At 51.9% G+C, this 17,502-nt stretch overlaps 1 protein-coding gene across 1 annotated transcript; it reads right to left on the bottom strand.

Moving 5' to 3' along the window:
- Positions 1 to 1,850: 1,850 nt before the first annotated feature.
- Scn4b (sodium voltage-gated channel beta subunit 4) lies at positions 1,851 to 17,007 on the bottom strand. Its single transcript, NM_001008880.2, is given in 5 exon segments — positions 1,851 to 5,530; positions 6,464 to 6,593; positions 8,145 to 8,373; positions 8,910 to 9,082; positions 16,947 to 17,007. Coding segments are annotated over 5 exon segments (687 nt in total). The 3' UTR covers positions 1,851 to 5,436.
- Between the last annotated feature and the right edge of the window lie 495 nt (positions 17,008 to 17,502).

The raw sequence follows: 17,502 nt of genomic DNA, 5'->3' as shown, positions 1-17,502 counted from the left end.
GGAGTTTGTCTCTGTTGTCTACAACTAGAACAGCAAGATTTGGGCATTCCTAGGAACAAGGGAGAATGTGGAAAAGCTGTTTCCTGAGCCGTTACTGTAGGATTAGTAAAGCAAAAGAAAGCTAAGACCATATGGATTTTTTACATAGAGCTGAGAGGATTTGCTAAGGGGGGAGGGGTATCTAAGGAATGAGCGAAAAATGCCATGTCATGATAGAGTTGGATATTTTATCCTAGATGAGTGGGTAAGTGGGGAACACCGGGGGTGGACACCTCAGAATGAGGTAAGACCATGAGTTTGGTTTTGGACAACTCTCATAACTGCATCAGCCAATGTGTTACCTCTTAACATGGACCGTTCCTCCCCCAGCTCTGCCTCAGACAGCTGGCAGCCCCCCAACCAGGGGCAAGAGGTGCAAGGTCAGCCTCTGCCTCACTATTGCTTGCCTCCCTCCTGGCTGGCTTGGCCTCAATGGGACCTTATCTTCAGGCTCCTCAGAGACAGTAACAGAGCTGTGGCCTGGTTCTGAAATTCGTTATTTATATGGCAATAGTTTGAAGTTTTTGAAATGTTTCATACGCATGCCCTTGTACATGATCTCACAGGACCCTCATGAAACAGACATAACTCCTCCCTCTTTGCAGCCAAGGACCCGAGGCACAGAGAGCTCTGATGGCTCATCAGGGACATTTCCCTGAAGGTTGATTGTATAACTAAAGGAGGACTCAGAACGTCGGGGACATCAATCCATGGTTAACTGCTCTCTTCCTCTTAGCCCTTGGAAAGGTAGAAGCATCATGGCAGCATGGCATGGTGGTCAAGCTGCTCACCTTATGATCACCAGGAAGAGAGGGAAGAGAAAAAGTATGCCCTTCAAGGACACATCCCTAGTAGTCTGCCGCCCCTAGGACCCACCTTCTGGTTTCCTCCCAATAATTCCATCAAACCATGAACCCATTAAAGGATTGATACACTGAGGAAATCAGACCCTCATGATCCAGACACTTCACAAGAGCCCAGCTCTGAACACTGCACTTGGCATATGAATTTAAGGTGATATTTTATATTTAAGCCATAACAATGATTATGATGGTCTAACTTTTAGGTGGGGGTGAGGATTGAATCTGCCCTTGCACATACTAGACAAGTGCTCTCATGATGGTTAATCTTCTCTGTGTGTACATACGTGTGTGTGTGTGTGTGTGTGTGTGTGTGTGCAGGTGTGTGTGTGTGTGTGTGTGTGTGTGTGTGTGTGTGTGTGTGTGTACACATGTGGAGACCAAAGAAAAGAATCAAGTGTTGATCCAGCTTCTGGTTGGTTGGTTGGTTGATTGTTTGGTTGGTTGGTTTGTGGTTTTTTTTTTCCTAGGCAGGGTCTCTCATTGCTTGCCAGGTAGGCAAGACTGGCTGGCCAGTGAGTCCTGGGAATCCTCCTGTCTCAGATTCCTCAGTGCAGAGATTATTAGAGTACTCCACCACACCTTTTTTGTTGATGAGTATTCTGGGGTTCTAACTTGAGTCCTATGCTTCTAAGATCCATGTGTTAGCAACATCTCAGGTTCTCCACCCCCAAGTTTAGCATTTGTATTCTTCATATGGGTGCTTTCCAGTGGCCCCAGAGTTTCTAGGGTCATCAGCACACATAGCATAAGGGCCAAGTTTCCAAAGAATTAAAACAACACGAATGTCCTTGGCTACGTTAGAACCCCCACCGCATTTGATATGCACTTGCTCACCTGAGCAGGTAACATTTTCAACACAAGTGCTAAACTTGCCAGCTGGAGGGCAGGAGATGAAGCTGGAGTTCAACTCCCAGGCAACCCCAAAACAAAAGGCCCGCATCCCAAATTATTACAAAATAATTTTTTATTTCATCCAAAGCAAAGCCAAATCCAATCCTACAATGCAAAATGTGTAGTAGAGGCAAGACAACCTAATTGCATTCAACCTGTGCTTAAACACAAGTGCTGGGCATGTGCCTGTCGGTGCCTCCTGGGGACACTGTGGACCTGAGGCCCCCACAGCCCATCACTGTATTGTTTGACCTATAAAGTTAGATAGGAAGACTGACTATGGGTACTGTTATCCAAGCCAGAGGAATAAACCATGCATAAGATAGTCAAAAGCACTGCACATCCAGTGGGAGATGGGTGAGCAAGGACTCCAACCTGGGACAAAATAAAATGCAGCAAGCTAGAGGATTCCCCCACAAATCCCTCCGTTGGGCATCCTTCCTCCAACACCCCCCCCCCAAGGGCAGTTGTCTGTCATCCTGACATGGAATCACCCAGTTGAATCCAGGAGCACAGCTGTTCGTCTCTGTCTCTTACCCTTCTTCAGTTTCCAGTTCAGGTAACTGAAGATGCACAGCCGCACCCCCAGCCCCTGCATCCCACATCACCCCCTTGCATGCACAGCCCACCCTCCTCAGTCATACCTCTGCACCTGCAGACTGACTAGGCGCACCCTACGAGATCCAACACACCACCAGCACTCCGCACAAGGGCACCCTCACCTCCCACCAGCTGGAGGACGCTCTTGCCTCCCTAGCTCCACAGAAACTGGTCGGTCAGACGTGTGGAGTTCTGCCCCCTGTCTGTCATTCTCCTGGGCCCTCTGGCACTGCAGGTTGATTCCAGGGGCCTTCTGCTCAGTTTCTACACTGAGGGATCTGGGCCCTCGAATGCAGAAGTTTATATGGAGGTCAAGGATAAGGGACTTGTGCTTTGTCTTTGGTCTCACGGATGTCGATGCCACACAACTGCATGGGTCCAGGTTTCCCAAAGTCACCTGTAGAAGAGGTTCTGTTGCCCACTGGCACAGGGAACACCCTGAGATTGCTAGTGAGGACTTGCCTGCAAGAGGGTCTGCCTAGAGGAAATGGCTTTGCGAATATACATCCCACTGCAATGCATGGCAATGTCTGCACAGGCATGCCGCTAGCACTGGACCAGATGTTCTCTGTTAAGAGGACTGAGACTTGTGCTCTTAACCCCTATGCATTAAACACCAGTATTGTCGCAGGCACTGGGGCAACGACAATATAAAAACACTGCCCCCATCACCTCAGGCACCTCCATGAAAACACAAGTACCACGGACAAAGATGCTTTAAGCGTCTGAGTCACGATGCCTATGGTTGCAAAAAGAAGAAGAGGGCTGAGGCATACGCATGTTGCATGTACGCATCCAGAGATGAGGACAGGAGTAGACGCGGAACGTTCTCTCCAGTTATTAGCCTTGTTTCCCAGTGCCTTTCCAAGACAGGCGAAAAACAAAGAAAAAAAAGAAAAAAGAGAGAACATCACCAAGCCTCACTGCAGTCCTGTGAGGTAGGTATCATTTCACCCTTTGGGGAGATGGGAGAAGCTGCAAGGGCTGCCTCTAAGCTGACAGTGAACAGGAAGATGGGAAGGGGGAGTCCCTCCCTCTCTCCTGCTGTATGCTGTTGGCTTCCTCTCGGGAAAGCAAGAAGAACCCACAGTACTTCGCCTCTTCCAGTGTTGGGGAAGAAAGCAGTTTTGCATGAAGGCAGCTGGAAGTTTCCTGAATAGCTGGAGGCTCTGGTGCCATGTTTGTTCTCAGGTTACTCTAAGCAGGGTGTGCGCTCACACCTGTCATCCCAGCACTATGGCAACGGAGACAGGAGATCGGGAGTTCAAGGCCAGTTTTGGCTACACAGGGAGTTGAAGGCCTGCCTGGGCTACATGAGACTATGCTCAAATAAATATATAAAAAGCAGGAGATGGGCAATTTTTGCCCAGCTCACAGCCAGTTCTGGGTAAGGAAGAATGGGAGGAGAGGAGGCAACCCCAAGAGCCCCTCGGCTTGGGCAACAGACACTAGCCATAGCCACAGGTACCTACAGATCTTTAGTTCTTTAGTCTCCCCCAACTTCTACTTTGGGGAGCCTTCAGCTACTCCTGGGCAAAGCCTTTAGCAGTCCTTACAACCTCTGAAAAGAGAAGTAGTCTCCATCTTCTGACAAGTGGAGGATATCAGAAATCTGATGAGAAAGAGGGAGTTTGGGTACCCTTATTATCACATCTCATATGTCACAGGAGCCCGCATGATCAAATCCACCTGAAGGCCCCACATCAAATGCCATCCTATCTCTATGTCAGCGACGAGAAAGAGGGTGCCCCTTGGGTGTCACCAAGGCTGCCACCAGCCATGGAGCCATTGTTTACACAATGCCAAATTCATGGTCTCCTCTATGACCTTGGGTTAGGGAGCTGGGGAGCCCCACCAGTGTCACACCAAACTGTGCAATTAACCAGGGAGTGTGAGCTGAAGGAAAGGGGGCTCAGAATCGGGACTCAGGGAACTAAGGCACAATCTAGCCCCACACTCAAGGGGTGTGCAAACCGGCTCTGCAAGAAGTAAAGAGAAGAGAAAAGCCTCGGACTGAATGAGGAGTTGCCCCTTCTCACCCGGAAACAAGGGTCCCTGAGGCAAATGTAGACCCAGAGCTGGGGTGGGCAGACCTGGGAGCAGGGGAAGGCCAGGCATGCTGGAGGGACATAGGAGGAGCAAAGGTATGGGATGGGAAGTCCTAGGAAACCATCGCTCAGGTAATGTGGCAATGCCAGCCATTTCAAGAGAAGGGAAGACGTGTGGAAAACTGAGCTCTGGAAGTGTCAGGGTGGCATGGTCCTGCCGTGCCAAGTACAAGGGCTGTCAGTCTTGTAGGGCTGGGGTAGACATTCCAATGGCTGGGAGGTCGAGGCCTTGCTCTCCCACCTCTGGAACTCAAAGAGCAAAGCCAGAAAAGATGCATATAGCACCCTGGAGCTCCAGGAAGGATGGAGGCTGCCCCTCCCCACAAGCCTCCCCAGCAGCTGCAGCCCAGAGAGCAGGAGGCTGGTCAGGGAGCCAGGACAGTGTGGGCAGGGTGGAGGGGAGAGAAGTCCCCTCTAAAGGAACTTCCAGAAGCCTGATATTCTTCAAAGCCCAGCTTGCCTCTCATGACTGGCCCCACCCCACCCCCGGAAGATTCAATCCCAGAGTTCTAGTGCATTTCCAGCTTCTGAAGGAGTCACCCTCTTCCCATGTCCAAACCCCAGCTTTGGGAGCAGCCCTCACTGATCACCTCGATTTCCTGGTGAAAGATCAGAAGGAAAACTGAGGAAAAAGTGAGGCTTCACAGAGGTGAAAGTCTAGGAGACCCCATGTGTCCAAGAGCTGGAACCAAACCTTCCACACCACTCCAGCCCCTCCCTTCCCTGTCTCCAATCTCCTGTGGGCTTCCTCCCCCGGTCAACCCTTGTCCCCAGGAAGCCCCGGCTGGGGAGGGAATGGCAGCTGGGCAGGGCCACGTCCTTCGTGCTCAGAAAGAACAGTTTGGGCCAAGCAGCACACATCTCAGACAGGACTCGGCATCAATATCACCATCAGAAAGTGAGGCTCCCTGCCCTGCTTGGCCCCGAGCAGGGCCTCACACTTTTGTGGGTGGCTTCTCTTCTGCCTTGGAACCAGGCAGCCCGTTCTCTGTGTTGTCGTTCCCAGAGGAACTCACGAGACACTCCTTCCTGGAGGGGGTGGAGGGTGAGAGGAACAAGAGAGATGAAGGAGTGGGTGCATGGTTCCCTGTACCCTCTCCCTGGCCTTTTCTGTTCTGTTCTGTTCCAGAGACAGCCCGCCTCGTCACCTGTCTTGCCCAGAACATGGCTTTCTAAAGTCTTTTCCCTTCTGATACCTTTCTCTTGCTCTGGCCTTCTAAGATTCTGCACCTGCTGCTTTAAAGACAGCCTGACACTGTCCCAGAAAATTCTGGGCCCGGGCTCATACTCTCTTTACCTGCCCGTCTTCCTCCTCCTTCTAGTGAGAAAATAGACGGAACCCAGGGCCTCACACACGCTAGGCGAGTGCTCTGTCACTCAGTTACATCCCTACACCTGCTGTTATAACCAAATTTATCATAGAGATTCCGAGGAAGTCATGTCACCCTTTCGGGTTTTAGTTTAGTTTCGTTTAGACTTGGCTTTTGAAACAGGGCCTCACAGTGTAGACGAGGCTGGCCTTGAACTCAAGGGAGTCCTTCTAAGCGTGACTCTCGACCACTGGGATTGCAAGCACGAACCGCCATGCTTGACTGTCAGACATTGTCTCTGCCTCTCCCAACTGAATTCTCAGGATTTCTCCCCTCCCTAAAAGAGTCTAGAGTTTCTATACGTGAAATAGAAGTGAAAATAAATAGGCCTCCCAAATAGGTGGTACAAATGGGAAAAGAAGTTAATGGGATGGGGGAGGGGGTGGACAGCCTGATGAGGAAGATCAGGGGGAGAGAGGTTGGGAGACAGCCAGGAGATGGTGCAAGGGCTTTAGGGATATCAAAGGCTATCAGCGGCATCAGAAGACATTGGAGAATGAAGAGGCAGAGAGGACACTGCAGGCTGGCAGGGGTTAATGTATGTGGAGTGAGGGCCACAGGTGAGCACGGGAGTGAGGGCGAGTTAACTCACTTCTTCTCTCTGGTCTTCTTCAGGATGAAAGTGATGAGCTTCTTCAGCAACAGGATGCAGACGAGAAGTCCGATGACCCCGCCTACCACAGCCAGGATGATGAGCGTCACTGTGTTGTCCACTTCTTCCACTAGGGGAGGGGTAAGGCAGGGAGGGAAGAACTGTGCAAAGCCATGGCAAAAGGTGCAAAACCAGCAGCCCTGCCTCCAGACCGTGACCTTCCCGGGTCAACCGAGACCAAAAAGGCTATGGCGTCTATTCCTTTCACCCCTCCCAATAGACTCACACGCAAGTTGGGGAATAAATCAGAGTGAGACCCACAGCTCCCAGCTTTGAGCCACAGGCTCACTCCTCAGCTAGCCTCCCTGCTTCCTCTCCCATTGCCTTCAGACAACCTGCTCTGTCACCCTTCCCAGCAAGGTTGTCCCTGACCATTCTATAAACCCTCCTGCCTCCCCCTGTTGCTTTAACTCCTACTACATCATTGCTCTTTCTTTAATTGTGTTGATCCCTCAGCTAGCGAAGCTCCCATCCTGGTCACACTGGTTCCTCAGCACCCTGGGCCACCATGTAAACGGGCGGCTGAAACACTCTATAAATGGACAAGAGCTACCTGGGGTGCGGGTGGGGGGTTGAACCCTCCTGGCTCCCCCAGGGGCCACCATGTAAATGTATGGCTGAAACACTCTATAAATGGACAAGAGCCATCTGGAGCTGGGGGGGGGGTTGTCACTGAGCCAACTCAGAGCCTGGCACCCACAAATACTCTGCCAGCATTGGGTCCCTTTCCCTTCTCCTCCTACAAAGGGCAGGCATGGAGGAGCAGAGAGCAGGAATCTAAACAGAAAAAAAAAAAAAAGGTGGCACCCTTTGCAGTTCTAACACCAGGCTCAAGCTCTAATAAACAATGCCTAGAGAGCCTAGGGCCCTGCCCTTGAAGTAACCCAAATTCAACCCCTGCTGTTCCATCTCCAGGGGCCCCTTGATGTGGTTATTGGAGGGGGGACATGCAGAAGGCATCATGTTCCAGGATCCCCAGTTGCAAGGTACCCAACCTCACTTCTCACCTACGTATCCCTCAACTTCCCTGACCCACCACGTCCATGGAGTCTGATATGTCCTTATCCGGCACCTTCAATACTGGCCCACCTATAATCAATTCCACAGGTGGGGAAGAACCACACCTCATTCTACCTCTTTAGAAAGCATCTGCTATTCATTTGGGGCTGTCCATCTGCTTGTCTCACTCTAAACTACACACTCCTCAAAAACAACCCAAAACTCTATGTCCCAGTCACAGCATCCTTTACTACAAGACCTGACAGTCGTCCAACACTTGCTAACCCAGTACACAAAACCAGCAAGAGTCCATCCACACGGAGAGAGTCTAATGATGCTGAAGACCCAGCCAACCCCCCCCCCGCCCTTCACAGCCACTCTGACTGAAGGCAGCCAGACATCCATTTTATGTACTAGGAAATCGAGGCTCAAAGATCCTCAGTGCTATCCCCAAGCCTTTCCGTAGCTGAATTTTTCTAGCTTCCAGATGCAACTCCAGTAACTCTTGCAATTGTAAAAAGAAAATTGTCAGCGTGGCTCATTTTGCAGTTTCAATTCCACGCTGTCAGGTACCCCAAGTTCTTCCTACCCTACCACCCTCACCCCTGTGCCCACCACATACATTTATCAACCACTTGGAGGAAGATCGTAGCAGAGTTGTTTAAGTCCTTCTCCTTGGGGTTCCTCACGAAGCAAGTGTATCTGCCCGTGTCACTGAACTCCAGGTCACTCAAGAGGATGGAGATGTTATTCATCTTCTCCTTAGTGGAGCCCTCTAGGGTGATGCGGTCATCATCCTTCACTCTCACCTTAGGGTCAGACTTATCATTCTTCACGATCCCGTCGATGAGCTGGGGCAGGGAAAGACCAGAGCAGTCAAGTTTCACAGCACCCTTCAGTGGGCACCACCCATGACCATGTATGTGCCCAGAAAGAGCCTTCCTCTTCCTCTGCTCTGTCTGACAGTGTCTACAGCTCTCCCTGACCTGAATTCCGCCTGTTTCAAACTAAACCTGTACTCTTTCCTTCAGGACTCCCTTGGAACACAACCCACCAGCTGCTGTTTTCCTAAAAGCCTTTTTGATTTTGCACAGTGCCTCTGCAAATACACACACACGTGGCTTCTTTCCCATAATCGTTAAGCTTGGGATATCCAAGTTGCAGGTTTCTCTCAAGAAAAGACAACAAAGACTAGCCAAACTTTCCAACAGACCCCAAATTCTGGCATCGCCACCAGAATCATCCTACTGCCTGGACTCGATAGAAGGAGTAACAAAAGGTGGGTTCTTGGGATCATCTTTAGTCCTCAGAAGGGACTGAAGCCTGGGCCTGAATGCATCCATGAGCAAGGGCCGGACAGTAGGGAGGACATGAGCGCCCCACTTACAATCCTGGATGTTTCGCTGTTATTGTAGGACCACCTGAAGTAGAGGTTCTCAAAGCCATAACAGCTGGAGAAGGTGCAGGGTAGCAGGATCGCTGAGCCGTTGATAGCGTAGATGGTGGTGGCCTTTCCCACAGATACCTCCAACGACAGGTACATGGGGAGCAGGAAGAGACCTGTACAAAGGACAAGGCCTCCCTTAATAAAATCCCCATGAAGCTCCGGAAGGGCACCCTCAGCCAAGGAATAGGAGCTTTGTCAGATGAAGAGGCCTTTGACATCTTCAGGACGGAAGGTGGTTCTCAATCTTACACGGCCTGGACCGTGCATTTCAATATCCACTTGGCCTGAATAGAACTGAATTCTGAGCCTTAATGGCCCGTGTGGTACTCAAAATGACCACGAGGGGACACCCCAACCCAAGAAAAGAAAGGGTCTAATGGTTTGTGGTTTTTCTGTTTTGTTTTGTTTTGTTTTTATTCCCACCCCACTCCCGCCCCACAGAAACTTTCAACTCCACCCAACTCCACCCCTCCACCTGGGTCGGGGGCAGCACCGGTAGGAGCCAGGGAGGTACTAGAACTCCCTGTTTCACCTGCACCCAAGGAACCTCCCTAGGTGGGGGCACACCCCTGGTGATGTTTGAGAGTTTCAAGTAGGAGCCAGAGCTTTATCTGGCGGAAAGGCCTGATCGCCGCAGTCCCTGCCAGGAAGCTAGGGGCAGAGGCACCTTAGGGCTGGACTTGTCTGACTAGTGAGTACAGCGTCTCCGACTACCCAAGGGGATCCCTAGGAGAGAAGGATGACTACCCTGCCCTCTGGAATGGAACCGTAGCCGCGACTTCGGGGAAAACGGACTGCTAGCATCAAGGACTCAGGAAAGAGCAGAGCGCAGTTCTCCGCAGAGGCCATTTGTATCACGAGAGGGCTAGCTGCAGGATGCGGGACCTAGTGTACCCTCCGGATTCGGTGAAACGCAGTCTCCTCATCACCCTGCACCCACTCTCCACACCCTATCCCAGAAATCACAGTGACACCCCCCACGGTCCCCTCAACCGCCTCCACAGGACAGCCCTCTGCCCCGCCCCTCCACAGGACATCCCTCCGCCCCCAAACCCCCATTCTTTCCACGGAGCATCCCTCTGCCTCGGGAGGCGTTGCCTTCGTAAGTCCTCCTATGCGCTCTTAAAGAATCTAGCCCTCCTCTTTCCTGCACATTCCTCAGGGAAACTGCATTGCCTCAAGGTCGTTCCATACTGAAGGAGATGCACACTGAACTCATACCTTTCTTTGCCAGTAGGGGAAATGAGCACTCACTCCTATCTTAATTCTCAGGAAAGTCCTTTGTTGTCTAACTTAATTCCCTCGTGCTGCATCATAAATCCGTTTCTTTTTGTTTAGCCCACAAGAGGTAATGACCATGTTACTAAGTGACAGACAAGGTTCTCTAAAGAGTAATGCTGGTGGCCCAGCTGCTGCTCTCAAGGGTCCCTTCACTTTCCTTGTGTCTCCTTTGCTTCTGGTCCCTACATACACACACACACACACACACACACACACACACACACACACACACACACACACACACACACGGTCAGAAATTGCATTCTATGACTCAGGAACCCTGCCCTGACTCCTATGGTCTACCCAGCCCTCTGGAATGGAACCACGGCCGCAACCTCGGGGGACACGGACTGCTAGCATCGAGGACTCAGGAAAGAGTGATGACTATAGGCAGATACTGTGCCTGTTGATGAAGAATTTACTGTGTGCCTGGCGCCTTTCAGCCTCCTGCTACCCCATCATATCTAAGATTGTAGACCATGCGGGAGGGGAGGGAGCTGAGCCTAGAGAAGTCAGCAATTCCCTTAAGGTCAAAGAGAAAGACAGAAACCCCTCCCCGAATGCTGAAATAGGTGCATTTGCCCTCTGTGGCTCCTGCTCTTGCTAGATTGCCTCAAATTTGCAACTCTGTCTCTCTGTCTCTGTCTCTCTGTCTCTGTCTCTCTGTCTCTGTCTCTCTGTCTCTATCTCTCTGTCTGTCTGTCTCTCTCTGTCTCTCTGTCTCTATCTCTCTGTCTGTCTGTCTCTCTCTGTCTGTCTGTCTCTCTCTCTCTCTGTGGTTTGGTGTATGTGGTGTGCGTGTGTGTGTGTGTGTGTGTGTGTGTGTGTGTGTGTGTGTGTAACTACTGCAGTGGTTTTCCATGCTGAGGGACATTAGAATCAATTGGGGACAGACCTCAGCAAGTATGGGTCAGCCCTGGAACTATGTGAATCTTCAGAACTGGCCTCTCCCTGTAGCTCCCAGGGAACAGTGTGGGTGCAGACGACAATTTAAGAGTGACTTGCTATAGGGCTCCCACACAATCACACACCCCCACTCCTAATAGGATACTAATAGGTACACTTTTTATCCTTTTATAGACGATAATGCCGAGGCTCAGAGAGGTAAATGGTTTTCCTTCAGCCACACAGCAAATGGCCTCTATGGAGCTCAGTACTTACTGTATGATAACATGGGTATATTTAATAGACTATGACCGTTCCATCTGTAACCCATAAAGCTGTTATTCCTCTTATTGCCAATAAACACCTCAAAGAAATAAAGATGTAAAGACCACACCCAAGAAGTAAGTGGGCAGCACTCAGAAATAGATCTGCTTTCCATTCAATCAAGAGCCATTCTGATGGGGGTCAGTGCTCCCTGGAGTTCCTGGTTCTTTTTTATCTCTGCTGTCCTCTACCCCACCCCTGAGGTCTAGGAACAGTCACGTGTCCACTGCCCAGCCTAGAGCCAACGGTAGAGGATGGGAGCCTGAAGCTTTGCTTTCCCTGCCTCCCAACAACCTCCTAAGCCCAGAACCAGGATGCGGAGCAGAAGACAGGGATGCACAGAAGAAAGGCAGCTTCTTCTGGGCAGCAGAGCCGGCTCAGTGAGTCACACTGATTGCTACGTCAGCGTGAGGATCCGGGTTCAAATTCCCGGCACCCATGTAAAAGCCAGTGTGTAACATAAGGCATCAGTAACTTCCAGTGCTAGCACGGGGAGATGGGTGACGGAGGCAGGAGGATTCCTGGAAGCTTGTGAGCTGACAAGTCTGGTGGATGAGGCAGGCAAACAACAGAGAGATGTTGTCTCAAAGGATGTGGAAGGCAAGGACTGGGTGAAGTCTGATCTCTATGTACACACTACTGCATGCCCTCATCCACACAGGAAAACATAGACACGCCTCTACGGTTACAAAGAAAAGAAACAAAGAAGCTTTCTAAGCTGGATGTGGCGGCTCATACCTGGAATCCCAGAAGTCAGCCGTCGGGATAGCTGCAGCAGCCTTGAGACCAGCTTCTGCTGCGGTTAAGAGACTGTGTCTCAAACAGAAAAGGAAGGGGGAAGGGAGCAAGCTCCCTGTTGATTCCTCTGAGCTTAGCGTCTGGACCCAGGAACTAAGGTCCGGATGAAGATGGGGGAGGGGGACTCATCTCCAGAGGCCAAATTCCTCATTCCGAACTCCAGCTCAAATCAGTGATTCCAGAGCACAGAAGCGCATCACAGGGGGAGATGACAATTTGTTTGCTTTTGAGACAGGATCATACGGGCCAGACTAGAACTTGTCACGCAAGCAAGGGTGACCTTGAACTTCTCACCCTCCAACTCCACCTCCTGGGGTGCTGGGATTACAAGGCTGTGTCTCTGTGCCTGGCTTGAGAAAGTGCCTTTGATGGCTTTAAATAGACAGAAGCGGAGAAGAGCCTGACGGAAAGTTCAGAAGGAAGAACGCTATTTCTTTAAGGTCTGGCTCACCCGCAGTACGCATTTCTGCTTGATGCGGGTGACTTAGCTCCGTCTAACACGATGAGGACTCTCGGTGGAGCACTGGCGTGTCCTCAAGAGCCTGGAGGAGATGAAGCAAACCGGCAGCAATGGTTTTCACAGTCATCCCTGCTCAAGTGGAAACCTGGGAGATAGTAGAGGAGCCTGGGTGCTTCTGCAACACACAACCCACCTGGCCAGGCATGGAGAAGGCCTTCTAGCTGTCTGGGAGGATGAGCTTGGGAGGGAGGAGCATGGGCCGTGATCACCAACAAACCCCTGCAAGGCTACTTCAGCAGGTTGGCCAAAGCTGGGACCGACTGCTCAGCAGGTCCCAGTCTGCCTACTGACCTTGACAAAGTCAGAGGTGCCACCTCCTGCAAGCGCATCCCCAGAGCAGTGCAGGGATAGCTAGATGCTCTCCCACCTCCCAAGCTTGGTGGGAAGCCAAAACGTGAGGTTGTATAAAACACATGAAGGACTTCAGCAAGGGTACATCCCTGGGGAGAGGATATTGTTTCAAAGAGGTGAGGGGGACGGGGCTGTCCCCATACCAGCATTCGATATAACCAGGGCGCCACTAGTTTCTCTTAAAGACTACTGTGTCGGCCAGCACTGTCTCCCGGCTACTCACGCATTGATTTACTACTCCTTCACCCTCTACCACATCTTGGATTATTTCCATGTGGCTATTTCCCTAAGTAAAGGACTTTCTTGCTCTGCCCAAAAGTTACCTCTTTAGAATGCCAGCATGGGTGTTGGGTCTGTCTGTGAGTCGGGTCTCCCTCTGGCACTGTGGGATCCATGAAGTCTCCTCTGTCAGAGTCCTGTGGAGTTCCACCCCCAGCCTCACAGCCTGACTTTTCCTAAGTCCTTTAGCCACTCTCAGCAGCCATCATCAGAAGTCCCTAGCTCCCGCCACCCTGCTGGGACTTTGTCCAGGGAGAAAGACAGACAGGTCAGGATTCACAAGTTGTACCAAAGCTTTTGAAGAGTATTTAGGGCTTCCGACATGACCCGGTAAGGAAAGTGTTTGCTAGCAAACATTGAGTTCAGTTCCCAGAAGCCTTGTGAAAAAATGGATATGGTGGTGTGGCTTTGTAATTCCAGAACTGAGAAGCCAGAGACCGGAGTACGCCTTGGACTCACTAGTCAGTCAGTCTTATCTACTCATGAGGAAGCTCCAGGTCAAATGACACCCCTTGTCTCACCTGAGGAATAACAACCAGGGTCAACTTCTGGCCTCCACACACATACCTGCACACACATGTACACACACACACACAGCATTCTGCACATGGCTATACTATTAAATATTCACGCCAGCAGGAACCTGACAGCTACTACAATCCATTTCAAGGTCAATCCCAGGCTGGAAACATTCCATCATCTTCCCGTAGCCAGGGATCGGTCACACCCAGGCAGGGCAGGGGGCCCTAGGAGAGCAGAATGGTGCCTGCTCTAAGTTTAGCTCCAAGGACTTGCGGGGCATGTGGAGCAGAAGCTCGGCTGAGACTCTCTGGCCCCAGGGAGGAAGAAGGATGGCTCAGAGCTAGAGCTTGGAGGAAGAAAGTGGGCCGAGGGCATAGAGAGAAGGACCCCTCCTGGGAGAGAGGCCTCTGGGGCCTGGAGAAACAGGGCTGGGCCAGGCAAGGCTCCTGGGTCCTATGGCAAAGGAAAGATTTCTGCTCCCTCACCCTAGGCAACCTGCCTGCCTGCTTCCTGCCCACCCCCATGAGCTTTGCCAGGATAGAAGCATGCCTCTGGGACAGCACTGGATCAGTGAAACCAGCTTTACAAACAAGTCCAAACAGTGGGTCTGTTCCTCTCTTTAGAAGCCACTGGGGAGTGGTGTTGCCCACCAAATGCATGGAGCCCCCCAAGGAGTAGTCACAGGGCAAGGTGATTCCATTAGGAGGTAGACAGTCAGAAGGACTTAGAGACCCAGCCTTGCCTATTCCCACAAGCCTGCCTTCTGAAGGTCCAAGAATTAATCATCTTTTCCAGGTGCAGACTGGCCCTTACTCCTCCTCCCCTCTTCTCCAGGATCTCCTGGTTTAGCCTTTCTGGTTTCTTCCTCTGAGTGGGACTCAACACCCTCTCCTTAATTGTGCGCTCATTAAGCAAGCCCTTAATAAATACACACCAGGAGAGAGAGGGTTGTGCAACACAGCACCCTCACAAGTGATAATTAAACACAGATCATGGCAATTAAGCAAATCAGGGAGCAAGGAAGGGGTGGGCAGAGCAACATACTATCAGTTACATACCCAGGAAAAAACTGGAACCCACGGAAACCTCGGTTGCAGCACTGTGTGGCCTTGCAAGCCACTTCTCGGGTTGAGGCTACGTTGTTTGTGTTTTCAAAAACAAAACAAAACAAAAACCACTGGGGTCTCAGTCTACGAAACTGAGTTGATACAGAGAGAGGACTTCAGGAATGCCATGTCGCCAACCAGGAAGCAAAGCTCTGACCACTGCTCACACCCACCCATAGCCGTCCACGCCGTGTCCCCGGGCCTCATTCATTCCCAAGCCCTAAACACTAGCCCCGCTGGCCTTCCCTCTCACCAGATGGCCTGGATTCTGTCCCACTTGTCCATCAGCCTGGCATGCACTCTTAGGCAGGTTACCATCCCTCTCTGGGCTACACATTCCTCGACTTTTGGAATGCTCCTCACTGTGGAGCCTATCCATACTCTGCCCTATTCATACCTATTCACACCCCGCCCTATTCACACCATAGCTCTGCCCTACTCTCCACTCACCGCACCCCACCCAAAGCCCTGTACCTAAAGCCCTCTTGGTTGTCCACAGAAGCTTGGTTCCATGGGTATTCCAGTAGTGCAAGGCCTAGTGCTTCCTTGGCCAAGCAAGCACGGGGATAAGGCAACCCATGACGTGCAGCGGCTGGCTTGATGACTGGAGTTTCGGTGCTTCTGAGACCCCCTCACCCCTCCCGTGGCCACAGCAGAACCCTGGGATGATCCAAGTGTGAACTCCAGTAGAATGGCACTGTACCCATTCCACAAAGTAGAGCCTTGAGCTTTCAAGAGTCACCATGAAACCTGTACAACATCTATATGGTATGGGACAAAACGTCAGTGTCTGATAGCTGGCCTCAAGGAGAGATGAGTAAAGCAGAGCTCGGGACCAAAGAGAATACTGTCCCCCAACTCCTGACAGGTACCCATAGGACAGATCTGCACATGATTTCCAAGTGTAAGAGCGGCAGTGGCTTCCCTTAAGAGTCCAATGTCCCTTGGTTCCAGAACAAATACCTCCACCCTGTGCCTGACCCAGTGGGGGCTGGGTGGGTTATGCTGTCAAACACCAGACCTGACTTACATAAACAGGAAGAGGTACAGGTGCCAGAGATGGAGTCAGCTTACGTTGGAAGTCAGGCTGTGTGGAAGATTGCATTCCGGTCTGGACTAATAAATACCATTGCCTAATCTCTTGGAGTTTGACACTCAAAACCATCATGTGAATATTAATAGACAGCCATAGACAGAATCTATAGCCTCTGTGTCCTCTGGGCCTGACTCCTCTCTCTCCCTTCCCAGCCGTCCCCAAAATGAAGAGTCAATATCAGGTCAAAGAGGTCTTCCCCCAAAGAAACCTTTTACAGGAAGAGGCACAAGGACCTGAAAAGGTGGCTTTTGAATGGTCCTCTGGGTCCTTCTAAGCCCTTGTAGCATTTGAAAGAGCGGGAGGGACACCAGGGAAGAAAGAAGGTGGGAGAGCCTGGCAAAGTGTCCGGAGAGAGACCCTCATCCCTCATTGGTGCATTCCTTGCTACCAGGGAAGCAAGTTAACAGCTCTAGGCAAGAGTAGCAGACACCACTACACCTGCAAACTCCCTGGAACCCCCACACTCAAGGCAGTAGACACACACACACACACACACACACACACACACACACACACACACCAGCATGCCTTAACTCGGGTCTCTCTCGGAGGATTCCCCCGCTGCAGCTCCAACACCTGGCTCCAAAAGGCATCAAAGGGAGCAAGAAACTCATTGCCAGGGTGGATGGGGGTGGGGGTGGGGGAATGCACAGGGTTCCCAGGGAGCATAGTCTCAAAGCTAAGGGTCCAGCAGGAAGACCGACATCCCAATCATTTGGTGCTACCTTGTCTAAGGCACCTCTCTTCGCCTCCTTCAGGATGGGGTGGGGTTAAGAAAGAGGCGAGAGAAAAAGACAAAGCTGGGGCTATCTTACCCAAAAGCCCAATGCCCAGCCATCTCGCCTGAGTATTGCCTCGGTTCCCAGCCCGGGACATGGTCCTGTTCTCTCCGGAGCGCTCCGGGGGCTTGGATAGGACAGTGTGCACAGCCCGGCTCTCAGCCCGAGGTCGGCTGTGGGCCCCGCAGCTGCCAGGGGAGCTCCGCGCCGCGGGTCGGGGCTCCGGAAAGTTAGCGGCTAGAGAGCGAGACGAGGGGGAGGAAAGAGAGGGGGAGGCGCGCCCGCCTGCCTCTTGGAGCCAGCTGCAGGAGCCCGGGCTGGAGGGGAGGAGGAGGAGCCGGAGCTGAAGGGAGGACGCCTGGGCGAGCGGCACTGCGATGCGCCTCTGCTCTGGAAGCGCTCCAGCCGCAGGAGGGGCGGCGTCCCCGCAGGTTTCGCACAGTGCCCGTCGCGCCGGGGATCAGGACCGTAGGGTCCAGCCTGGGCAGCCCTCTCCCTCTCCAGTCGAACGGGGATGCTGCGGCTTGGCACTGCAGGGCCAGCCCGCAGCCGCCCGCATCATCCCAAGCCGAGCTGCCAATTAGGAGAAGAG

The sequence above is a fragment of the Rattus norvegicus genome, chromosome 8 (genome assembly GCF_021556685.1).
Source record: "Rattus norvegicus strain SHRSP/BbbUtx chromosome 8, alternate assembly SHRSP_T2T, whole genome shotgun sequence".
Taxonomy (NCBI): Eukaryota; Metazoa; Chordata; class Mammalia; order Rodentia; family Muridae; genus Rattus; species Rattus norvegicus.
The sequence above is the reverse complement of the archived record's forward strand: the minus strand, read 5'-3'. Positions and strand labels throughout refer to the sequence as shown.